The sequence below is a fragment of the Lynx canadensis genome, chromosome C2, assembly GCF_007474595.2.
Source record: "Lynx canadensis isolate LIC74 chromosome C2, mLynCan4.pri.v2, whole genome shotgun sequence".
Lineage (NCBI taxonomy): Eukaryota > Metazoa > Chordata > Mammalia > Carnivora > Felidae > Lynx > Lynx canadensis.
In genome coordinates, this window is record NC_044311.2 from 52,157,632 (window position 1) to 52,184,552 (window position 26,921).

The following is a 26,921-nucleotide window of genomic DNA, read 5'->3' on the forward strand; positions in this document are numbered from 1 at the left end:
GCTTGAAGTCTCACTATTTATACTTCGCAAAGGCGGCCCCTTGTTCTGAGTAAATTACCTCCCCTTCGCAACTCGGAGGGAGCCCCTTCCTGGGGAAGCACCCGCACCACTACCTGGGGGTGGGAGATTGGGGGTTGGGAGGGAGGGAGAAAGAGGGAGAGATTGAGAGAGAGAGAGAGAGAGAGAGAGAGAGAGAGAGAGAGAGAGAGATTGAGATTGATTGAGGCTGGAGTCCAGGCAGGCTGGAGCTGGAGTGGGAGGGCAGTGAAGGGGACGGGAGGGGGCGGGAAGAGGAGGCCGGTCCCAGGCCGTCCGGGTTTTCAGATGGCCTCGGCCGCCTGTGCTCTTGGCCATTAATCCAGGGTTGACGAGAATCCCTAATTAATTTAATTAGGCGTGGATTTTGCGTTGGTGTCACGATTCAGTTAAACACTGGGGAGCTGGACCTACTCCGCCGGGGCGTGGCCAAGAGGAAACTGACAAGTGCGCGGCTGCTGGAGTCAGTCGGGTACCCGGACTCCGCAACCGACCCTACAACCTCTCACCGCGTCAGGGTGCAGCGCAACTGCTCCGCCCCGCTTTGCAGCCGGGCTTCCTTGACCAGCGTTAGGCGCCGGGCACCCCAGTTCCGTATCCTGACTCTGTGTCCCAATCCTACACCCCTGCTCCTCACCCACCCTCCCACCCACACAGTCCGGCAACCTGCGTTCACAAGCTTGCTCAGAGTCAGGGTCGTCTACAGCGTCCCAGACCCGCGCGGCTCCCTATAGGGGCTTCCCGGCCTGCAGCGAGAGCTGAGCCTGGATCTTTACTAAGCTTCCTGCCCCGGGGAGTTTGTGATTCACCCCACTACTCGCATCTTAGAGCCCTAGCCGACACCTCTACGGACAAACCCAACTCGGGCCAGCCTATTTAACACGTTTCCTGAGCAGCTGTTCCCTGACAGATTTCATTTTAAAGTGTTTCCTTAGCGCCTGGTCAAGGACAGTTTGACTTCGTTCTCTCTTTGAGGTCTCAGGATCCTGACCCCTTCTCCCTTACAACTCCCTGCAGCCGGACCCTTCCCACAATGAACTACAGGAGTTCTTCTTTAGCATCCCCAGAAACATTAAAAATCAACAGTAATTTCCTAATTTTGAAAAGCAAATGATTGTCCCTCTTGGAGTTCGAAAAAAAAATCACGTTGCTTAACCCCCCCCAATCTAATTTTATTTATTGTGGACTATTCAAAAAGAGAGGTTCACTGGGAGAAAGGTTTCTCTCTCTCTCTCTCTCTCTCTCTCTCTCTCTCTCTGTCAAAGCTACAACTTAAAATTCTATTCCTGGACTATTTTCACCGAATTAGTTTGTTATGTGGAAGGAACATCTATATTACTGAGCCATTTGTCTATATTGTGCAGGACAAAGCTTGCTATGAGTAATGTGGCTATATATATATATATATATATATATATATATATCACAAGAATATTTACATAGGGAAAGTTGTAATTACTTGACTGCATAAACAAATACATCTCTTCAAGCGTGGCTGGGGGACATTTTCAAGTAGTATGAATATTAGTGCAGGTTTTCTTCTGATGTTAAAGGTAACGTGTTCATCTTCTTGGATCTGATACTCTCAGTAAAAATAAAAGCAATTACAGAACTTTGATATGTATAGTTCTGCCCATCGGTTAAGTTGTGAACACAAAGTTAACAGATAATTTGAGAACTATAGTCAAAGCAACCTGAATCATTTGTAAAAAGAGAACACAGTTATAATGTAATATATTAGCAGTTCTAGAACATATACACATAGAGTATCTTTGTCATACTATACTACTCCTTGGATTAAAATGTTCACATTTAGTGAATTTAAGGAAAATGGAAATCATACTTCTTAGAAATGTTACTTTTCCTTTTTTTCTCTTGAATTTTGAAGGTATCTTTTGTTCTTCTTAAAACATTTATTGCTGCTTTTAGGAGAAATAATTAAGATCTTTAAGTTTCCAATAGCAATACGTTTTAGGTATTAAGGAATTATGAATGCTTGCATTTATTGTATCACACTACAAAAGGGACTCAAATACGTTTTCCAAAGTTATATGAATTTAGAAATATGATTTTACATTTAGTCTTGGTTTACTATTTATAACCACTTTAATTCTGATATTGTCAGAGGGGAATAACCATAAAACTTTAATCCTTTATGAAAATCCGTTTTTAAGGTTTTTTAGCAGAATGACCAGTAATGGGGTCAACTAAATGGATGTCTTGCTCAAATGGCTCTGAAACTGAGGTGTTAAAAACGTATTCGCAAACAGCCCCAACATAACCACTACTAGAAGTCTGGCAAGGGATTAGGAAACTCAGTAGTTACTTTTTAAATTCCATCTACTGAGGTTCAGGGAAAATGACCATTTTAAAGGTAAACAGGGAATGCTCAGACACCAAATAGATTTTCCCATAGATTTTGCTGGCATATTGACTCCTTGTATATATTTAGGAATAATGGTGTTGATACCAGATGGAGCTATGAGAAATCTGCTGTGTCTCATCACAGATCCCCACTGGCCCAAGGGAAGTTTAGTTAAACAACAACGACAAGGTTTTAAATCATATACTAATAAATGTTCATGAAGTTTAATTATGTTGTTTCATTAGATGAAAATATTTTCTGGAGACAGGATATTTCAAAATGTTGTTTTGGTAGAAAAACATTGAATAAAGTTCAGTTGACAGCCTGCAGACAGATACACAGGTTCCAATAAAATTCAGGACCCCAAGGGTCCGCCCAGCTCTTGAATTGTTTAAAATAAACATGTAATGTAGTAGTTAAGTTTTAAAACGGCTTCTCAAAACTGGTTAGTTAAGGTACAGTCATTTATGAGAAATATATTCGTGAAAGTGATTTTCACCCTCTCAAATCGTCAGCGGAAAACTGTAGCTTCGATATCTATCAGTTGTTATAAGTTTGTTCTCACGGTCGACCCAAACCAAGGCCAAGAGTTTATTCACTTTCTTACCGTTAATTACAGATAAATAATGTAGTGTGAGTTACAGAAAATGCTGAATCGCTGTAATTTCCATTCGTTTAAATAACAATAAAACCCTATGTACACTTAATTTCTTTCGCAAGAAACCTCCTCTCCCTGCCTCTGGCAGCCTTCCATTCCTCCACTAACCAGTTAACTTTAATGTGAGAAACTAATTTGCACCCAACCTGTGAATGCCTTCACCTTCAGGTAGAAGAAACACTGATTTTAATGCATTTTTGCAAATAAATCATTACAATTTAATCACACACGACTCCACACAGACACACACCCATGATTTATTATCGTTAGGCTAGTTTCCTCCTCCCCCAGCGTGAGATAACCAATTTTGCTACGTGTGGTGTCTTAAACATTAACTTCCTACGATGTAGATTTGTTTACTGATTATCTAAGACGATAACGACGATTACTAAGGCAATAACACTCTTCCGTCTCCACCTTTATTGCTTTTGGGAGGAAGAAAATCAAATAAGCGAGCACGCAAACCCAACACCAAACAAAAAATTGGCGGCGTGACAATCTACTCTCTCGGCACTCCTCTAACTTCTGGTAGCCTCCATCGATGCACTCGAAAGCTCGGCTGACGCTGTCTGGCGCTGGAACCAGGAAGGCGGTGAGCTTAAACTGAAGCAAGTTCGGAGGACGCCGGCGGCGCCCAGATTTGAAGGAACGTTTCTAGGTCTGTGGAGCCTGCAAGTCAACGCGAGGCCTGAGACCGAAGGCCCGGACCCAGGTGATTCCCGCATCGGTAGCCCGGGAGGCGGCGCCTGCGGGTGCGCGGTTCCGAGGCCCTGGTAGGCTTGAGGCGGCGCGGGGCCTGGCGTAGTCCGCAGGGAAGGCGGCGTGGAGTCGGGGTGGAGGGGGTGGTGGGTGGCGGCCGCGAGGCGTGCTGAGCGGCACAGTACGCATGCGCCCCGCACCTGGCGCTTTCTGACCCTTTAGGTCCGAGCTGGGGCCTGTGGGTGCTGGGTGCTGGGTGGTGGGTGGCTGTAGGATTGCGTGCGGTCGCAGGCCTCAAGCTAGGCCCTTGGTCTGGAGGTGGTGAGGGAGCGTTAACCAGCTTTTCCTCCCATTCCTCCTTCACCCCCTACTCCCGCCACACCTCCTTCTCCATTCCCAGTGCCTGGTCCTAGATCACTGCTTTGGGTTTCTGTGTGGTTGGTGCTTCGTCACTAGCTCTAGGTAGGGTGGAGCGAGAGGGAGGCTGCCACCTGGTGCACTGTGCCCCACTCACTCTGCTGTTGGTACTTTAGATGCACCTGCTCTTTCAGTGTCTATCCCCCTTCCTGGCTCGCACTCTTGCTTAGGTGAAATAGACTTAACTTTCTTAACATATGAATCTATTCACCTTATTCGCTTCTATTTCTTTGACTTCAGAATTTGTGGCCTGCTGGTCATAGAGTAAGAGCACATGGCTACCCTTAAGCTCTGTTTACTTTGGTGAGCGGTTATAATGCACTGTTTATACGTGTTGCCGGCTCATGATTTTAGGTCAACCTTAATGTAATTTCTATCTCAGAGGTTATATATCTTTAAATGTACATTGCAAGCCTAAATTTTTTGTTACTGCGTTTTCAGAATTACCACTAACCTATTAGAGTTTCAGCTGACTAGGTACTAGGTATTCAAATAAATTCAAATATATTTTGCGTTACAAAACAGTATTCCAGCTGTTATTTTTGGACTTAGACATAAAAGCTCTAAGAGAAAGAGTTATGCAGAGTTGTCAGGTTTAAGGATTTGAACAGATATGATAGGTGCAACCTTGTGGAGAAACTGTATCCCCTCCAGCTTTAGAGTCTATACGTATTTACTTTCTTTGCAGGCAAAGGAGATTTCCTGCTAAGTGGTAACACTTTACTACTGTATGTTCTTCAATAAGAGAGCTAAAAATGTTGGAAATAGAAAAAAAAAATAAAGGCAGCTATTGATTGGCCTTGCCAACTCCACCACTCTTAGCAAAGAGTTGTGTTACGAGTTGGAAAAGTTGTGTAGTAAGATTGTTACAGTAGATGTATAGATATATTTTCTGCTTTCCTTTCAAACCACTGGGGAGAAATATTTATGACTGATAGTTTTTTTTAAAAAAGAGATGCTAGGGGGCGCCTGGGTGATTCAGTCAGTTAAGCTTCTGGCTCTTGATTTTGGCCCTGGTCATGATCTCACTGTTGGTGGGTTTGAGCCCCAAGTTGGGCTCTATGCTGACAGCACGGAGCCTGTTTGGGATTCTCTCTGTCCCTCTTTCTTTGCCTTTTCCCCACTCATGCTCTCTCTTTGCCTCTTCCCCACTCATGCTCTCTCTTACAAAATAAATAAACTTAAAAAAAAAAGATGCTAGTCAGCAAATTTTTTGTGAATGGAGGAGTGTTTTGACAATTCTGTATCTCTCTTGAATTTTGCTTTCTTATATCAAATTAGAATTTTACCTCAGTTTTTTCACTGGTTTTGCATGATTCTGTACTTGTTTACAGATTTCTTCCTATGTTAAAATGATATTTTTACTTTTTTTTACTTTACCTCTTTGAGGTGGATTTCCCATTGACATGCCTGTTCTTTTTTTTTTTTTTTTTTTTTTTTTTTTTTTTTTTTTTTTTTTTGCCATGTGTCCAAGATAAAAAAGATTGATATACTAATGAATGAGTAGTGGAGAAATAAATTGTCATATCCTCTAGGAATCTTTGTTCTAACTGCATGTTTTCTGAGAAAGGTTAATTGCTTTTTGTACTTTTTTTAATAACTAGACAAAGGAACTATTTGTGTATGCCTTGAGCTGTCTTTTGAATGAGCACATCTTGGCTTCACATCTTCAATTAGTCACTTAAACTTTACAATGAGATGTTTTTGTGAATTGATGTCCTGCTGTAGCCCTTACCTGTCCTGGTTTCAGTTCTGTAGTGGGAGTATTTGGGTAAGGTTTACAACCAAGAGACTACAACCAGGAAGTACTAGAAAATAGAGGGAGGACAGAAAACCAAGAGCTGTATGAGTTCTGTTCCTGTACTTGCCTTTTCTGTTTACAGATAGATTGAAAAATTGTTAGCTTGTGGGACTCTTAAAGATCTCTGCTCAATTCATTGTTGCCCTTATCAGAGTTATTAATGTGTTGTACATGTACTGTACCTTAATGACAGAGTTAAGTATAAAGAATTCTTTCTTACTAGGAGTGTGTAACGTGAGTAAGTAAGTACTCATGAGTAAGTATTTTCAATTATATGCCAATGAGATGAAAATCCAGAGGTAAGTATGTATCTAGGGTGGTGAGTACGATTTCAGAACCTGTCATTGATAGAGAAGACAATTTGTGGATCTCTCTTATTTGCTTTTAGTGTTCACTTTTTCTGAATAAATATTTGAAGCTAACTGTAATAAAGAAATATAGTGGCTTTTGATATCTCTTGATTAATTATACTTCAGTGGAATTTTTCTGAAATGTAAATGTGTTATTTGAAAATACATTCATAGTTTTGTGACATGGTTTTTGAACTTTCTTTTACTTAGTTCCTCTAAGGAAGGATTTTGTATCTTTCAGTAACTTTTCTGGGTTAAATGTAATCATTCTTCTACTGGGGTGCATTACGTTGTTTGAAATTAAAGGAAAATTTATACCCACCTCCTATTCTCTTTCTTTTTTTTCCAGTCAACAGCAAGGTACATAATTAGATCTGTGTCATGTTCTTTCTACTTCTTTATGCCTTACATAGGGACTTAATAAGCTGGGCAAGAGTGGAGAATGGCAAACTTTCTAGTTTTAGGATTCCTTTACAACTCTATTTATTTGTTTAAGTAGGCTCCATGCCCAACGTGGGGCTTGAACTCATGACCTTGGTATCAAGAGTCAGATGCTGTACTGATTGAGCCACCCACATACCCTGGATTCCTTTATACCCTTGAAAATTATGGTGAACCCCAAGAACTTTTGTCTATGTGGGCTGTATCTATAAATATTGCCTTACTAGTAATTAAATTAGAAAATTTTGAAGTGTTAATCCACATAAAAATAATAAGCCCATTACATGGTAACAAATAACACATTTGATATGAAAAATAACTATTTTCCAAAACAAACTTAGTGAGAAAAGTGGCATTATTTTCCATTTTTCAAATCTCTCATGTCTGGCTTAATAGAAGACAGTTGTATTCTTAACATCTGCTTCTGCATTTAGTCTGTTGTGATGAGTTGTTATGATTAACGTATAGGGAGAAAATTTGGATTCACAAAGATATGGTATTTGAAAAATAAGTATTTTAATAGCCTTTTCAGATAATTACTTCTTTGATACCACACCAAAACATGAAAAGTAGTAGTTTCTTTTTTCTTTCTTTTCTTTCTTTTTTTTTTTTTAAAGTTTATTTATTCACTTTGAGAGAGAAGATCCTAAGCAGGCTCTGCACTGTCAGTGTGGAGCCTGGTGTGGGGTGGGGTTCAGAGTCACGAACTGTGAGATCATGATCTGAGCCAAAACCAAAAGCCAGACTCTCAACCGACTGAGCCACCCAGGCACCCTGACAAGTAGTAGTTTCCTTAAGGTTGGTTGCAATCTGATATTTGAAGCCATATCAATGACTTACATTAAAATCTTTTGGTTTGTCTTACACTGTGAGTGGATTTTTGTCATGGATTCTGTGACATCATGAGTGGGCCTTTGGGAAAATAATGGTTCACTGAGTTATGCATATTTTCTAGATTTTTACCTTATTATGTAATTTTTAAAAATTCACTTTTGTTAATATCACTACTGATCTCATCAGAGAAATCTTTAGTAACTGGGAAGCTGTCAGTCTCTCTTGGTGGATACAAGTCCAAAATTCTAATTTTTGCTTGAGAGCTAAAATTTTATCGTTGGCAACAAATGTCAGTTTTCCTTGAAGTGAAAGGCTCTTCGTTCGTTTCTGGGAAGATGTCTGCCAAATACTCAAGTCTGAATAATCATGGTTAGTTTTTTTAAAAATAGTGTTTTAGGGCACCTGGGTGGCTTTAATTGGTTAAGCGTCTGACTCTTGGTTTTGGCTGAGGTCATGATCCCACAGTTGGTGAGATTGAGTCCCATGTCAGGCTCTGTGCTGACAGCACAGAACCTGCTTGGGATTCTCTCTCCCTCTTGCTCTCCCTGCTCATGCACGCTGCTCGCACATTCTCTAGTAAACTTTTTAAAAACTGGTGTTTCGGGGTGCCTGGGTGGCGCAGTCGGTTAAGCGTCCGACTTCAGCCAGGTCACGATCTCGCGGTCCGGGAGTTCGAGCCCCTCGTGGGGCTCTGGGCTGATGGCTCAGAGCCTAGAGCCTGTTTCCGATTCTGTGTCTCCCTCTCTCTCTGCCCCTCCCCCGTTCATGCTCTGTCTCTCTCTGTGGCAAAAATAAATAAACGTTGAAAAAGAAATTAAAAAAAAAAACAAAAAAAACACTGGTGTTTCATGACAAAAGCTAGTTCAATTTGAAATTCATTTGTACAAATGCTTGTTCTCAAGGTATCCATTATTCTTTAGTATGCAGCAGCAGGTAAGTGTATTTCCCATTTCATCATACAGAATATTAAAAAGATGTGTGCTCAAGGGTTGAAATTTAAATTTTTTGTAATGTTTATTTATTTTTGATAGAGACAGAGACAGAGTGCAAGTAGGGGAGGGGCAGAGAGAAAGGGAAACAGAATCCAAAGCAGGCTCCAGGCTCTGAACTGTCAGCACAGAGCTTGATGAAGGGCTCGAACCCACGAACTGTGAGATCATGACCTGAGCTGAAGTCAGACACTCAACTGGCTGAGCCACCCAGGCATCCCTGAAATTTAATGAAATTAATGATTTTTACTGCTTTATCAAGGACATTCTTACGTGAAACTGCCTTAAAAATTTTTTTTTAAACTGTGTGTTGCAGTGAAGAATATAATGACTACTACTAGTACAATTGGATGCCATTGCCTTGATTCTTGTTAAGGCTCCAGCAGTTTTGCCTACTATTGCTTTTATTTACATCATCAGTGCAAAAGTCAACACAGTGAAAAAGGGAAATCATGTTTCAATATTATAATGAAAATAGTTTTGACTTCTTGGATCCCTGAAAGGGTCTTAGGGACCTGCAAAGGTCTACTAACTCCATTTTGAGAATTGCTATTATAGTGGGCAAGGGTTTTTGTCACTTGCTCATTGATATATCTCTTATACCTAGGCCTGTAATCATCCTGGGACTTTTCACCTGTGTCTAGTGTTAGATTTTTTTTTTTTTTTCTTTTTTTTTTCTTGAATCTGGGTCATCTTTGTTGGTTTACTCTCTACTTTTGGTGGAGCACATCGTTTAGTAGCTTCCTAAGAAAGGGTGAGTGCAAGGTATAGTTTTGAGACTGCATATTTGAAAGTGTCTTTATTCTGATCTGTTATTACATCAGTGATTGGGTCTTAATATAGACAGGTTGAAAATCATTTTCACTTAGATTTGTGAAGGCAAGTGCTTTTTGTTTTCTGTGTTGCTGTTGAGAAGCCCTTTGTGATTCCCCCCATTTATTTCTCTTTGGAAGTTTCTAGGATCTTCTATATATGGCTGGTGTCTGAATTTTTCTGAGATATATCTGGTGTATGTCTTTTATTACTTCATTGTCCTGGGGATTTAAAGCAATGTCTTTCAATTCTGGAAATTCTTTTGAATTATTCTTTGGATATTTTTATCTCTTTTCTCCCCCTCCTTTTTTTTTTTTTTTTATGGAATGCATATTCATTGGATATCCAACTTTCTGGATTGATCCTCTTTTATTTCCTTTTTTTTTTTTTAATTTTTTTAACGTTTATTCATTTTTGAGAGACAGAGAGAGAGCATGAGCGGAGAAGGGGCAGAGGGAGGGAGACACAGAATCCGAAGCAGGCTCCAGGCTGTGAGCTGTCCACACAGAGCCCAACGTGGGGCTTGAACCCACGAACTGCTAGATCATGACCTGAACCGAAGTTGGACACTCAACCGACTGGGCCACCCAGGCGCCCCTTTAATAATTTATTTTTAAGTAATTTCTACATCCAGTGTGGGACTCAAACTTAAAACCCTGAGATTGAGTCACATGCCCTGCAGACTGAGCCAGCCAGGCACCTACCTCCTATTTTTTCTTTTTCTTTCTACTTTCTTCAAGTCTTTTGACCTTATCTTCTAACCCTATTGATTTGTTTTTGTTGTTGTTGTTTTTATTTTAGACACAGAGTGAGAGCATGTGTGCACATGAGCAGGGGAGAGGGGCAAAGGGGGAGAGAGAAAGAGAATCTTACGTAGGCTCCAGCCCTATGCTGGGATCCTTCCCATGACCCTGGGATTATGACCTGAGTGGAAATCAAGAGTCTGACGCTCAACCAGCTGAGCCACCCAGGAGCCCCTACACTATTGTATTTTTTATTACAAATTATCATTTGTTTGAATTTCAAGCTTTCCTGTTCTTTGGATGTTCCTCCTATTCTTGTTAACTAAAAGGTTAACAACAAAAAAGGTTACAGAGAAAAGTTTATCGTTTAAGGTTTGGACTTGTTAACTGGTGGGTTTGGTTAAAGGGTGATTGGGTAAGGGCCTGGCCTTTTTTTCAGAGGACCTTCAAATATTTATTTACCTTTTTTTGGCTACCTATCAGTTTTTGTAAAGAATCTTCTGCCAGAATTCTTGGATCCAAGTACACAGAGTGCTGCAGTATTTACCATTAGATTATAAACCTTCATTTTCCTTTAACTTTGGCATCTTTAAGTTTAGCATCTTTCTGCCCTCTTTTACCCTGGACCTGGTGCTTCATTGTTTCATCATTTTCCTAAAGTAAACCATCTTTCCTGCTGGGACTGGAGAGGAGTAGTTACTTATCTGGTTTGGATGGGGGAGGACCTGGGAGATTACTTCTTTTACATTTTCAACTAATTCTCTGTATGTTAGTCTCATGACCCATTGTGCCTGCTCTGGTATCTGGTGTCTCAAATTCTTGACCCTTTCTGATTTTTGCTACGTGAATTGGCCTTTCTCTTGTTGGAATTCTCTGCAGTTGCTTGGTATTCAACTTTCTTAGCTCTAAATTCTCCATCTGGTTTTCATTTGCTAAAAATGTATTGACATATCTTGTCTACTGTTCCTGTTGTTTTCTCTTCAGCCTCTTTATCCTTGTGAATTTGTACTTCTTTATCCTTTCACGCTCATTTTAGTATTTTTTTAACCAGATAAGATTATCATAAAAACTCATCTTAATTTAAATGGTTATTTGTGGGCAAAGAAACGTCATTAACTGTCTAAAGATGAAAACAAGAAAAAAAAAACAGGAAATAGGAAGACTTAGGTGATTGTTATCATGCAATTATGTAACATTCTTTAGTGAAAATACACATACACACACAGACGTGGTTACATGTTATATATAATGGGTATATATATGTGGATATTTAAGTGTGTATATACGTACATTTATACGGTCTATATATGTATACTTTCATAATTATAGTATTTGGAAGCTGGAAAGGGTCATGATCGTTAGCCAGTGCAATTTCATTTTTCAGTGAGGAAACTGGCTTTGATTTACAAGTGATTTACTGAAAGTTTCAAAACCAAGTCTTCCCAATATTTTAACTGTAAAATACTAGAACTATGAACAACTTGGAGGTTCAGAACTATATTTAAAGTCTAATTCTGGCCCTAGGTAAATAGCTTGATGTTTTGAATTAGTCCTGACAGCGATTTTCAAGTGGTATTGTGATTTTCAACTTTCAGGTGGTATTGTGTTAGAGTCAGGGAGGGGATGGCTTTCCTGACCATTCTGAAAACAAAGCTGTAATTTAACACAGTGCTTTGTTCATAGTAATGTTATTAACTTATTTTGAATAAATATTAAAGGGAATTATGAGATTTATTTATCTGCTCCATTAACTATTTATCTTAACCATCACATAGGATGGATCTTGTTTTTATGTGACACTGAAAGATAGCTAATAACTATTTTAGTAAAATAAATGAGATTGTGTGTGAGACTAAAGGCTGACTTTAAGACAGGAAGCTTCTTATCAACTAAGTTAATTCTTTAATTTTTTTAACATTTATTAATTTTTGAGAGACAGAGACAGAGTGTGAGTCGGGGAGAGGCAGAGAGAAAGGGAGACACAGAATCTGAAGCAGGCTCCAGGCACTGAGCTGACAGCACAGAGCCCGACGTGGGGCTCGAACTCACGAACTGTGAGATCATGACCTGAGCCAAAGTCGGAACCTTAACTGACTGAGCCACCCAGGTGCCCCTCAACTAAGTTAATTGTTTTTTTATTTTTTAATTTTTAAAAAATATTTATTTATTTTTGGGAGACAGAGAGACAGAGTGCAAGCAAGGGAGGGGCAGAGAGAGAGGGAGACACAGAATCTGAAGCAGGCTCCAGGCTCTGAGCTGTGAGCACAGAGCCCGATGTGGAGCTTGATCCCGCAAAGTGCGGGATCGTGATCTGGGCCAGAAGTTGAATGCCCAACCGACTGAGCCACCCAGGCGCCCCTCAACTAAGTTAATTCTTTTTTTTATTTTATTTTTTTTAATTATTTTTTTTTTCCCAACGTTTATTTATTTTTGAGACAGAGAGAGACAGAGCATGAACAGGGGAGGGGCAGAGACAGAGGGAGACACAGAATCTGAAACAGGCTGCAGGCTCTGAGCGGTCAGCACAGAGCCCGACGCGGGGCTCGAACTCACGGGCCGTGAGATCATGACCTGAGCCAAAGTCCCGAAGTCGGACGCTTAACCAACCAAGCCACCCAGGCGCCCCTAAGTTAATTCTTAAGAATAAAAAAGTTGTATTTCTGTATTTTTTTCTCCTTTGCTTACTAAATATACAAACATTACTATAGCCATATAGAAAATAGTGTAAAATAAAAACAATTACCCAGTTTCATTGCTTAAATATTATCAATTATTTTCATTTTTGCTCTTACTCATATGTACATATTTTGTTAAAGTATAGTCTCTGGAGATATGGTTTTAATAATGCTATAATGAATATCTTCATGAATATATCTTCCTTTTAAGAAAAACTTTGCAGATATATTCTTAGAAGTAGGATTGCTTTGTCAAAAAATCAACATTTTAATGACTCTTTTTTTTTTTTATTGCTTAATTGCATTCTAGAAGGATTTATACCATCACTTTATATAGGAATTAGCAGTATGCAGAGTTGACTGACTTAACAATAACCTCATCAACGTTAGTACTTTGCATTGTTTCAGTTTGTACTTTGTTGATAACTAATGAGGTTTTATCTATTTAAAAATTTAGTATTTTTAGTTAGAAAAATGTAACTATAAAAGGTAGTAAAATATTTTTTATCTTTAGTGAATGTGCAAGGATTAATGGTTGATCCCTAACTCAGATAGCATATAATTGATGCTAAGTGCAACTTAAAATATAAGAAAATTTATAATAATTTATATTCGTATCCCGTTCTCAGAATTGACTCTTTAGAGAGAGTTTTGAAAAAATTATGGACAAATTTAAATTGTTCATAAATTGTAAAAACAATTGATAATTCTTGAAGACTATACTAGAGCTACTTCTCATGTCTTGTCAAAGTGCCAGGTACAACGTTTATTTATTTTTGGGACAGAGAGAGACAGAGCATGAACGGGGGAGGGGCAGAGAGAGAGGGAGACACAGAATCGGAAACAGGCTCTAGGCTCTGAGCCATCAGCCCAGAGCCCCACGAGGGGCTCGAACTCCCGGACCGCAAGATCGTGACCTGGCTGAAGTCGGACGCTTAACCGACTGCGCCACCCAGGCGCCCCATGACTTTTTAAATTTTTACAAAGTTCTACAAATATTATTATGTTAAATTTCATCCATTGTGCCATTATGCTAGAAAAAATTTTCTTTGAATTTACACTTACAGAAATGGGACGCCGGTCATCAGATACTGAAGAAGAAAGCAGAAGCAAGAGAAAAAAGAAACACCGTAGACGGTCATCTTCAAGTAGTTCTTCAGATAGTAGAACATATAGCCGAAAGAAAGGTGGAAGGAAATCAAGGTCAAAGTCAAGATCTTGGTCCAGAGATCTTCAGCCTCGCTCTCATTCATATGATAGAAGGTAATTTTTATAATTTTTACTTATTTAGTAATGAGAGTAGCATTCTTTAGTATTCATATGTTTTTTTGGGTCAAAAAAACTTTCAATTTTTTTGGGTAAAACATTTTTTCTTTTAGAAGTTATGTGTTTATGAGGGTTAAGTGCCAACCCAAAAGTTTTAAAAAATTTTTTTTAGTTTTTATTTTTGAGTATGCTACATTAGTTTCAGGTGTACAATTTTGTGACTTGATAGGTTTATGCATTATTCTGTGTTCACCACAAGTATAGCTACCCTCTGTTCCATTACATTGGTATTGTAATATCATTGACTATATTCCTTATGCTCTGCTTTTTATTCCTGTGCCTTACTTGTTTCATGACTGGAAGCCTGTATCTCCCTTTCCCTTTCACCCATTTGGCCCAACCCCTCATTCTCCCAAAGGTTTTCCTTTTTGCCAGGCCCAATCCATGGGTCTAGTGTCTGTCCTTTGTCTGTTCTTTGTAGACATGTAGATATAAACTGGTGTAGTTCTCATGAAATATCGTCTGATAATATTTGGAAGGATTGTATACTGCTGAGGACCCCTAACGTGTTAATTAGTAGCTGGATCCAATCACTAAACTATGCATCAGTCATCTGACTGTTAAAGAGGAATAACATTTTATCTCTATTTGCTTCTAGGAAAGAGTGAGAAGTAGTAAAAATGAGATGATTATTTAGAATCTAGAAGATTTCTGTCTAATGCCTGTAAAAATTTTTTTATAGCAATGACACTTGATTATATTTTATTTCAGACGCAGGCATCGATCAAGCAGTAGCTCTTCGTATGGCTCTCGAAGAAAACGAAGTCGAAGTCGTTCAAGGGGTCGAGGGAAATCCTATAGAGTTCAGAGATCTAGGTCAAAAAGCAGAACAAGAAGGTATGCTGTAGTAGATATTTATCGCTGTTACAAAGCTATTTGTAACAGACTGTTTCCAAATTTAGTGATCTAAAGCAACAATCATTTATGTTCTCATGATTTTATGATTTTGACTGAGCTCAGCTGACGGTTCTGCTAATTTCACCTGGGGTCACTCATCCTCACTGGCTTCTCATTCTCTAGTAGGCAGGACAGGGCTTTTTCACACGATGGAGGACATTTTTGAAGAATGTAAGAGAAGAAGCTAGAATTTTTCAAGATCTTGCCTCAGTGTGTTATAGAATGAGTTTGTGTCTCCCGTAAATTCGTATATTGATGCCCTAACCCTCAACATAGCTATATTTGAAGAAAGGGTCTTTATGGAGGTAATTAAGGTTAAATGAGGTCATAGGGTAGAGCTTAATCCTGTAGGGTTACATGTATCTTCACATGGCCTTAAAAGAAGAGGAAGAGAGAGATCTTTTTCTCCTCTCTGAGTATGCACTCAGAGGAAAGGCCACGTGAAGACACAGTGAAAGGGTGGATATTTATAAGCCAGGAAGACAGCCCTTACCAGTAACCAAATTAGCTGGCATCTTCATTTTAGAATTATAATAGCCTCCAGAACTGTGAGAAATAAATTTCTGTTGTTTAAGCTGTCCAGTCTGCTGGACATTAGTTTGTTATAGCAGTTGGAACAGACTAATACACAGCTAGACTAATACATTAATACACAGTCTAATATTCCACCTGTGTTTTCTGGCTGTGCTCAAGGGCCAATAATACAGAGAATAGCCTGTCTGGAGACAGTTGTACATTTGGGCAATGGTAGAAAATTTGGTTAAGTAGGATGGGGACTATGGTATTGACAGACTTGATAAAAATAGGCATTCAGAAATTATTGAAGGTTTTTGAGCAGAAGAATGTTAGGATAAAAACAGCATTTTAGGCAGATCATTTTCTTTTCTCTGCTTAGTTCTTCATACTACTATTAGGCTCTAGTTTTAGGGATATATTAACAGCCTGGTTCTGTTATCTAGGCATGAAATTTTGTTAGTTGTATGAATCTGAAGTTGGTTAATAGCAGTAAAGTTCAAATATTTAGCTTTCTGGCCTTGTGTTATTTGCCCTCAGCCTCTTCTCCTCTGTTATACTCTATGGATAAGCCACCTTGTGTTACATACCTTTTTTTTCATACATGTCCCTGAGTTGCTAGCTTTGTTTCTTTGAGTATGCTCTTCGGCTTTCTTGCATATCTTTATTTTGAGAAATCTTTCTATCCTTTAATGCTTGGTTCTATTTAACCTTTAATTATTTCTCAGTCCTTTTTTGATTTTTTTACCTTTTCACTCCCAAGTTAAATTTAATCCCTCCTTTCTTGACCCACCATCACCTGTGGTTCCTGATTTGTAACAATTCTATTTTGAATATTATGTTTTTGTTATTCTCACATATTGTAAACTCTTGCAGTGGCACCCTCTTATTACCTAGCAAAATGCCTTGCTTGGTAAACATGTCTTGATTTGAATGAATGATTAAATGGGGAAATGAAGTTAGGTAGAGAGCTGGGTTTTGTAGCAAGAAAAAGTTTTATTGTTTTATTGATTTGGAGAAGGAAAGCTGTTTTTTTGGATGTATTGATTTGTCTAAAAAGAGTCTGATTACCAGAAAACAGCTTCAATTGAAATTTCCCATCATTGGGAACAAAAATAATAATTCATGTTTTTTATGGTCTTTTTTAGTTTATATTTTCACATATACTTCCATATATTTTCACGTGCATCAGTCATTTAGAGTTTGATTTTTAAGCATTAGGGTTTTTTTTTTTTAATTTTTTTTTTTTTTCAACGTTTATTTATTTTTGGGACAGAGAGAGACAGAGCATGAACGGGGGAGGGGCAGAGAGAGAGGGAGACACAGAATCAGAAACAGGCTCCAGGCTCTGAGCCATCAGCCCAGAGCCCGACGCGGGGCTCGAACTCCCAGACCGCGAGATCGTGACCTGGCTGAAGTCGGACGCTTAACCGACTGCGCCACCCAGGCACCCCAGCATTAGGGTTTTAACATAAGAAACTTTTGTAACCTTTGGAAGGATTCAGGGAATTAGGAGAACTGTCACTGATTATTTTAGCTTGAAGCATGGCAGCTGGTTGTTTGCTCAGAAGTCACTGGAAATTTTAAGTACTCTCTCAGTTGGCAGCACCAAAGTGGGTGGCTCTCAAGAAACCATTCACCTGGAAGGTGTTTTTCTGCCCAATTATCTACCTACACCTATCTCCAAAGGGGGGTCTGGAAATGTTAATTTCCTTTGCAATGCAAGGAAGACTTAAAAACAATAGCAGTGATGTCTAGTCAACCACAAATATCTAGCACATATGCATTTAGTAATTTGAGTTTTGTAACTCAATCAGGGTATCATGCATCGTAATACCTTTATTTTGTATATCAGAAAACAAGTTCAGAGGTTTATTCAGGACAACTTTTCAGCCTCTTGGATTGACACTTTGGCATTTAACTATAATAACTAAATAATCTGGAGTCACTGAAAAGTCTTAAATTTTGAGAAAGTACATTATCTATGTCCTATGCACATACTATTTTAAGAATATATTTTAAGAATTTTTCAAAATATTTGAACTAAATGAGTTTAATCTTGGTTTAACAAGAAAATTGAACAACTCATTCCTTGAACAGCATGGGTAATCAAGGCTATATTTTAAACAGAAAAGATGAAAGTAGTCAGTTTTTCAAAGAAAAAAATACGATTCTAAAGCAAAGGTGTGTTGTTAATGATTTCTGTGCTTTTTAATAGAAATGAGTGATTTCAGTCATGGTAAGTCAGATACTTCCAGAAAACTTGTTACACATGTAAAAAATAATTGAAAGATGAAGCATGTTCTGAGGGATGGCAGGGGGAAGTCAAATATGTGAAGTTTGTTGTGGTTTCCATGGATGAGTTACAGAGTAATTAGGTGATTATGCTTTTTAATATAATTGTTTTTAATGTTTGTTTATTTTTGAGAGAGAAAGTATGTGAGAGTGGGGGTGTGGGCAGAGGATTTGAAGCAAGTTCTGCACTGACAGCAGCAAGCCCTATGTGGGGCTCAAACTCACAAACTGAGATCATGACCTGAGCCGAAGTCAGACGCTTAACTGACTGAGCTACCCAGGCACCCCAGCTTTTTGATATAATTTTTATGTTCTCAAAATATTCAAGTTGTGACATATTTCACTTCCTTTTGCGACAGTGAGGGATCTGCTCCTGTTATTCACTGTATGTTTATTTATTTCCTCATTCCAGAATAGTACTTTTAGAATTGCTGATACATACCACTGTAAAAAAACAAACTTACAAACTAGGGTTAATATTTTTTATGCTACTTTTTATCTTTACTGTGGGGGTATATAGTTCTCTTCCCCACTTCATTATGGTTAGTTTCTTCAAAGAGGTAGATTTGTTTGTTTTTATTTATATTTCAAGTTTTTTTATCCCGCTAAATTTTAAAATTTTGTCTCTCCCTTTCTTTTAGTATGTGAAATATTAATATGGTTCTAACAGATAGTACTATACTAAAAAGGCATATGCAGAGAAATACCACTCCCCTTTCTCCCTTGTATCTGGTTTCTTTTTTAAATTTTTTTTTTCAACGTTTTTTTATTTATTTTTGGGACAGAGAGAGACAGAGCATGAACAGGGGAGGGGCAGAGAGAGAGGGAGACACAGAATCGGAAACAGGCTCCAGGCTCTGAGCCATCAGCCCAGAGCCTGACGCGGGGCTCGAACTCACGGACCGCGAGATCGTGACCTGGCTGAAGTCGGACGCTCAACCGACTGCGCCACCCAGGCGCCCCCCTTGTATCTGGTTTCTAACCACTCCATAGGTAACTAATTCTATTTGTATTTTAGGTTTTACTTTTTTTTTTTTTTTTAAAGAGAGAGACCAAGAGAGTGTGTGTGCATGTGTGTAAGTCGCATGCCTGAGACAGGGAAGGGGCAGAGGGAGAGGAACAGAGAATCTTAAGCAGGTTCCATGGTCGGTGTGGAGCCCAATGCCGGGCTCAATTCCACGACCCTTGAATCATGACCTGAACTGAAACCAAGAGTTGGGTGCTTAACTGACTGAGCTATACAGGCACTACTCCTCTGTTTGTTTTTAAACTAAGTGGTAGTATATCCATGGTATACTAGAGATATTCTTTTGTACTTTGGTCTTTTTGTTTACTAGTATATCTTGGAAAGCACTCCATGTCACTTAATAGTAATCTTACTCATTTTTTCATGGCTGCTTAGTTGCTCATTGTGTGGCTCTATCATAATTTGTTTAGCCTATCTTCTACATATGGACATTAAGGATACTTCCTATATTTTGCAGTTACTAAAAAGCTGCCATAGACAACCTTGTACATGAAAATTTTTATATTGTTGGAGGTATATTTTTAGGGGAAACTCCTACAAATAGGATTGCCAGATGAAAAGATAAATAAGTTTGTAGTTTTGATAGAAATTGCTAAAATCCTGGGGTGCCTGGCTGGCTCAGTCAGTTAAGTGTCTGATTTTGGCTCAGGTCATAATCTTGCGGTTTGTGGGTAGTTCATGGGTTTAAGCCACGCGTTGGGCTCTGGGCTGACAGTGAGAAGGCTGCTTGGGTTTCTCTGTCTCTCTCTGTCCTTCCCCCCTGCCCCGAGCTCGCTCTCTCTCTCTCTCTCTCTCTCTCTCTCTCTCTCATAGAATGAGTAAATAAAACTGTCAGTAGTATGTAAGAGTCCTGTTTCCCAACAGCCTCATCAATAGAATATGTTGGCATGTTTAAATATTTGCCAGTGTGATAAATGAAAAATGGTATTGTAATGTAGTTTTGGTTTTCATTTCTTTTTATCATAAGTGTTGAACATCTTTTTTTATTTTTGAGGGCTATTTTTCTGTCTTTTTTGTGTGCAAATTTTCTTTTCATGTCTTTTGGGTTTTTGATATTTTTTTCCTTTAATTTTAAAGAGTTACTAGATAATCAACCCTTTAGCTGTAATACATATGGCAAATATTTTCTCTTAGTCTTTCAGTTGTCTTTTGATTTTGTTCATGCTACTTCTTGGCCATGCAGAAGCGTTTTTATGTGGTCAGATTTATCACTCTTCTCTCAATGCATCTTTCCTTACATTCAGAATATAGAGAAATTCATTCCTTATACCCAGATAGGAGTTCACTGATTTGTCTTGTTTATTTCATTTTTTACATTTATGTCTTTTATATATTTGGATTTGTTCTTGTCAATGATATGAGGTATGGATCTATTGTTTTTATTTATTTATTTATTTATTTTAATTTTAATTTGTTTTATTATTATTTTTTTAATTTACATCCAAATTAGTTTGCATATAGTGCAACAATGATTTCAGGAGTAGATTCCTTAGTGCCCCTTACCCATTTAGCCCATCCCCCCCTCCCACAACCCCTCCCATAACCCTCAGTTTGTTCTCCATATTTATGAGTCTCTTCTGTTTTGTCCCCCTCCGTTTTTATATAATTTTTGTTTCCCTTCCCTTATGTTCATCTGTTTTGTCTCTTGAAGTCCTTATATGAGTGAAGTTATATGATTTTTGTCTTTCTCTGACTAATTTCACTTAGCATAATACCCTCCAGTTCCATCCATGTAGTTGCAAATGACAACATTTCATTCTTTTTGATTGCCGAGTAGTACTCCATTGTATACATACACCACATCTTCTTTATCCACTCATCCATTGATGGACATTTGGGCTCTTTCCATATACTTTGGCTATTGTTGATAGAGCTGCTATAAACATGGCAGTGCATGTGTCCCTTTGAAACAACACACCTGTATCCCTTGGATAAATGCCTAGTAGTGCCATTGCTGGGTCGTAGGGTAGTTCTATTTTTAGTTTTTTGAGGAACCTCCATACTGTTTTCCAGAATGGCTGCACCAGGTTGCATCCCCAGGATCTATTGTTTTCTTTTTTCAGTTGGCTGTTGTCACATCACCATTTATTAAAAAGTCCATCTTTGCCCCAGTGATTTGTGAATACCCCTTTTATTGATGTAGTAAATTTCATTACTACTTAGGTCTTTTTTTTTTCTTTGACTTTATGCATATTCCAGCAGCCTGCTTGTTCATTTATGCGCTGGTACCACACTGCTAAGTATAGAAACTGTATAGTATACTTTAATGTTGGATAGGGCTAAGTCCTCCTTTGACTTTTAACTTTTCATTTTCAGTGTTCTCCTGGCTATTACTTCCATGTGAACTGCCTATTTTTTTCACACAAACTTTGAAATTAACTCATTTAGGTCCATTAAAAAAGCTTTTGGTGTCTTTATTGAGATTTTATTAAACTTATGAATTATGGAGACCTGACATCTTTATCATGTTGAGTTGTTCTAAGAGGAAAGGGATGGTTTTTCATTTGTTGTAGGTTTTTTATAATTCAGGAGTGTTTTAAAGTTTTTGTCAGATAAATCTTGCCCATTTCTTCTTCTTCTTTTTTTTTATTACCTCAGCATTTGTTGTGCCTTTTCCTTTACAAAGTAGTGTGTGTGTGTTTTTACATACCATGTTACATTAGTGTACAACATAGTGATTTGACAAGTTATGTGTTCTGCTAAGTTCACCACAAATGTTATCTTTCATTTGTCACTATACAGTGCTATTACAGTACTGTTCACTGTGTTCCCTATGCTATACCTCTCATCCCTGTGAAATATTCATTCCACCTGTATCTCCCACTTCTCATATGGTATTTGTCTTTGACTTATTTCACTTAGCATAATACTATCTACGTCTTGCAAATGGCAAGATCTCATTCTTTTTTTATGGCTGAGCAATACTCTATTGTGTGTATGTATATATGTGTATAAATCTACATATGCATAGTATTTTTATTTTTAATTTTTTGAGGCAATAGCATACAGTTTTCCACAGTGACTGCACCAGTTTGCATCCCCAGCCACAGTGCATGAGGGTTTCCTTTTCTCTGCATCCTTGCCAACACTTATTTCTCGTCTTTTTGATTCTGGCCATTCTGACCAGGTGTGAAGTGATATCTTAATGTGGTTTTGATTTGCATTTCTCTAATGATTAGTGATTTTGAGCATCTTTTCATGTGTCTGTTGGCCATCTGTATATCTTCTTTTTTAGAAAACTATCTATTTGAGTCTTCTGCTCATTTTTTAATTGGATTATTTGTGGGTTTTTTTTTTGGTGTTGAGTTATAAAAGTTCTTTGTAGATTTTGAATATTACCTCTTACCAAATATATTATTTGCAAATATCTTCTCTCATTCAGTAGGTTTCTGTTTGTTGATGGTTTCCTTCACAGTGCAAAAGCTTTGTATTTTGGTGTATTCCCAAAAGTTTATTTTTGCTTTTGTTTCCCTTGCCTGAAGAGACATATCTAGAAAAATATTGCTAAGGCTGATGTCAGATTATTGCCTGTGTTTTCTTGTAGGAGTTTTATGGTTTCAGGTCTCACATTTAGGTTTTTAATACATTTTGAGTAATTTTTTATTTTTGTACATAGTGTAAGAAAGTGGTCCAGTTTCATTCCTTTGCCTGTAGCTATCCAGTTTTCCCAGCACCGATTGTTGAAAAGACTTTTTTCTCATTGTATATTCTTGCCTCCCTTTTCCTAGCTTAAACCATATAAACATGGGTTTATTTCTGGGCTCTCTATTCTGTTCCACTGGTCTTTGTGTCTGATTTTGTGCTAGTACTGTTTTGATTACTATAGTTTTGTAGTGTATTTTGAAATCAGGAATTACGATACCTCCAGCTTTTTTTTTTTTTTTCTCAAGATTGCTTTGACTTTTTGGGGTCTTTTGTGGTTCCTTGAAAATTTTAGGATTGTTTGTTCTAGTTCTATGAAAAATGTTTTTTAAATAAATTTTTATTTATTTATTTTTGAGAGAGAGAGAGACAGAGAACAAGTTGGGGAAGGGCAGAGAGAAAGGGAGACAGAGGATTCAAAGCGGACTCCACACAGACAGCAGAGAGCCCAATGTAGGGCTCAAACCCATGAACCGCGAGATCATGACCTGAGCTGAAGGCAGCTGCTTAACCTACTGAGTCACTGAGGTGCCCCTGTTGTTGGTATTTTGATAGGGATTGCATTAAATCAGTTGATTGCTTTGGGTAGTATGGACATTTTAACAATATTTGTTCTTCCAATCCATGAGCATGAAATGTCTTTCCATTCATTTGTGTCATCTTCAGTGACTTTCATCAGTGTTTTATAGTTTTCAGAGTACAGGTCTTTCTCTTTAGTTAAGTTTATTCCTAGATATTTTATACTTTTTGGTGCAACTGCAGATGGGATTGTTTTCTTAATTTCTTTCTGCTACTTCATGATTAGTGTATAGAAATGCAACAGATTTCTATATATTAAATTTGCATCCTGAGGCTTTTACTAAATTCACATTAGTTCTGGTAGTTTTGGGGTGGAGTCTTTAGGGTTTTTTATATCTAATATCATCCTCTGCAAATAGTGTGACAGTTTTACTTCTTCCTTACCAATTTGGATGCCTTTTATTTCTTTTTTTGATTGCCATGGCTGGGACTTCCACTACTATATTGAATAAAAGTGTTAAGAGTGGACATACTTGTCTTGTTCCTAGTATTAGGGGACAAGCTCTCAGTTTTTCACCACTCAGTATGATGTTAGCTGTGGTTTTTTCATATATGGCCTTTCTTATGTTGAGGTACATTCTCTCTAAACCTGTTTTGTTGAGGGTTTTTATTACGAATGGATGTTGTACTTTGTCAGATGCTTTTTCTGCAACTATTGTGATGATCATATGGTTTTTATTCTTTCTCTTGATAATGTGTGTATCACATTGATTGATTTGCGAATATTGAACTGCCCTTGCATCCCGGGAATAAATCTCACTTGATAAAGGTGCATGATTTTTGCATGTATTGTTGGATTTGGTTTGCTAGTATTTTGTTGAGGATTTTTTCATCTGTGTTCATGACAGATGTTTGCCTGTAGTTCCCCTTCTTTTTTTTTTTTTTTTTTTTTTTTTTTGGTGTCTTTATCTGGTTTTGGTATCAGGGTAATGTTGGACTCATAGAAGGAATTTGGAGGTTTTCCTTCCTCTTCTTTTTCTGGAGTGGTTTGAGAAGAGTAAGTATTAACTGTTCCTTAAATGTTTGGTAGAATTCACCTCTGAAGCCATCTTGTCCTGGACTTTTATTTGTTGGGAATGTTTTGCTTGTTTTTTTTTTTTAATTTTGTTGCCAGTTTTCAGTCTGTTGAAATTTTTTATTTCTTCCTGATTCAGTGTTGGAAACTTATATGTTTCTAGGAATTTATCCATTTCTTCTAGGTTGTCCATTTTGTTGGTGTATACTTTTTCCATAGTATTCCCTTATAACCCTTTTATTTCTGAGGTCTTGGTTCTTGTTTCTACTTCTTCATTTCTGATATATATTTGATTTCCCTCTTTTTTGTTGTTGATGGAGTCTAGCTAAAGGTTTATCAGTTTTATCTTTTATCACCTTGTTTTGTTGAGCTCTTAATTATTTTAGTCTCTAATTTATTTCTGCTTTAATCTTTATTCTGTCCTTCTACTGACCTTGGTCTTTACTTTTTTGTTTGTTAGCTCCTTTAGGTGTAAGGTTGGGTGGTTTATTTCAGATTTTTCTTGCTTCTTGATGTAGCAAGAAATATTGTATTGCTATAATCTTCTCTCTTAGAACAGCTTTTGCTGTATCCCAAAGATTTTCAACTGTTGCGTTTTTATTTTAATTTGTCTCTATATATTTTTTATTTCCTCTTTGATTTCTTGGTTGACCCATTCATTGTTTAATAGCATGTTTTTTAACTTCCATCTATTTGTGTTCTTTCCAGATTTTCACTTGTGATTGATTTCTAGTTTCATGATGTTGTGGTTTGTAAAGAGGCATGATATGATTACAGTCTTTTTGACTTTATTCAGACTTGTTTTGTGACCTAAAATGTGATCTGTTCTGTAGAATGTTCCATTGTGTACTTGAAAAGAATGTGTTTTCTACTGTTTTTGGATGGAGTGTTCTGAATATACGTTAGGTCCATCTGGTCTGATGTGTCATTCATAGCCACTGTTTTCTTGTTGATTGTCTGTCTGGAAGATCTATCCATTGATGTAAGTAGGTGTTAAACTCCCCCACAGTTATTACATTACTGTCAATTTCTTCCCTTATATGTTAATAGTTGCTTTGTATATTTAGGTGCTTTCATGTTGGGTACAGAAATATTTACAATTGTTATGTCTTCTTGGATTGTTCCCTTTATCATTGTGCAGTGTCCTACTTTGTCTTTTGCTACGTTATTTGTTTTATTTTTTTTCAATATATGAAATTTATTGTCAAATTGGTTTCCATACACGTTATTTGTTTTAAAGTCTAATTTGTCTGAAATTAGTACTGTTACTCCAGCTTTGTTTTTGCTTCCATTTGTATGGTAAATGTTTTTCTATTCCTTTATCTTCAACCTGCATGTATCTTTAGTTCTGAAGTGAGTCTCTTGTAGGCAGCATGTTGATTGGTCTTACTGTTTTATTCATTCTGTCACCCTATGTCTTTTAATTGGAGTATTTAGTCCATTTACATTTAAAGTAATTATTGATAGGTATGTACTTATGGCTATTTTGTTACTTGTTTTATGGTTGTTTTTGTAGTTCCTCTCTGTTCCTTTCTCCTTCTCTTGCTCTTTTATTTTTTGTAGTTTGATGACTTTCTTTAGGTTATGCCTGGACTCCTTTCTCTGTATTTTTTGTGTATCATAGGTGTTTGATTTGTGATCATCATGAGGTTCATATATGCGTATATCAGTCTTTATTGATGGTCACAAGTTTTAACCCATTCTAAAAGCGTTTTTATTCCCCATGTTTTATGTATATGATCTCATCCTGTGCATCTTTTATCTTGTCAATTCCTTGACTGATTTTTACAGATGTAATTGATTTTATTGTTTTTGTGCTTTAACCTCCATACTGATTTTATAAGTGATTAATCTACTACTGTTATCATATGTTTGTATTTACCTGTAAAATTTTTTCTTTTCTTCATTTTCTTAATTCTGAAGATGGCTCTTTCTTTACACTCAAGAATTTCCTTTACAGGGCACCTGGGTGGCTCAGTTGGTTAAGTGTCTGACTTCAGCTCAGGTCATGATTTTGCGGTTTGGCAGGCTCTGTGTCAGGCTCTGTGCTAACAGCTCAGAGCCTGGAGCTTGCTTCAGATTCTGTGTCCCCTTCTGTCTGCTGCTCCCCTGCTTGCGCTCTGTCTGTCTCTCTCTCAAGAATAAATAAACATTAAAAACAAAGAAAGAATTCCCTTTAATGTTTCTTGTAAGGCTGGTTTAGTGGTAATGAACTTTGACTTTTGTTTGTTGGGAAATTCATTATCTCTGCTTTTATTCTGATGATAATCTTGCCAGGTAGAGTATTCTTGGTTTCAGGTTTTTTTCTTTCAGCCCTTTAAATATATCATGTCATTCCTTTCTGGCCTGCAATGTTCCTGCTGAAAAATCAGTTGATAGCCTTAGGGGGGGTTTCCTTGTACGTAACTGTTTTCTTTCCTCTTGCTGCTTTTACAGTTCTCCATTTATCACCACTTTGTGCCATTTTAAACTTTTTATTTTATTTTATTTATTTATTTATTTATTTGTTTATTTATTTATTTATTTATTTATTTATTTTACATTTATTTGTTTTTGAGAGACAGAGAGAGAGCACAAGTGGGGAGGGGCAGAGAGAGAAGGAGACAGAATCCAAAGCAGGCTCCAGGCTCTGGGGGTCAGCCCAGAGTCCAATGCAGGGCTTGAACTCACAAACCATGAGATCATCACCTGAGCTGAAGTCGGACGCTTAACCGACTGATCCACCCAGACGCCCCACCACTTTGTGCTATTTTAATTATTATGTGTCTTGGTGCAGACCTCCTTGTGTTAATTTTGTTGGGAGCTC

General features: G+C 37.7%; 1 protein-coding gene across 1 annotated transcript in view; it reads left to right on the forward strand.

Annotated features, from left to right (window-relative positions):
* The first annotated feature begins 3,789 nt into the window (after nt 1-3,789).
* The window catches only part of RSRC1 (arginine and serine rich coiled-coil 1), a 251,919-nt gene continuing 228,787 nt past the window's right edge, over nt 3,790-26,921 (forward strand). The window contains exons 1-3 of the mRNA XM_032594683.1: nt 3,790-3,811; nt 13,889-14,084; nt 14,859-14,984. Of these exons, the coding sequence (XP_032450574.1) occupies nt 13,891-14,084; nt 14,859-14,984 (320 nt within the window). The 5' untranslated portion in view covers nt 3,790-3,811; nt 13,889-13,890. The remainder of the gene's footprint in view (nt 3,812-13,888; nt 14,085-14,858; nt 14,985-26,921) is intronic.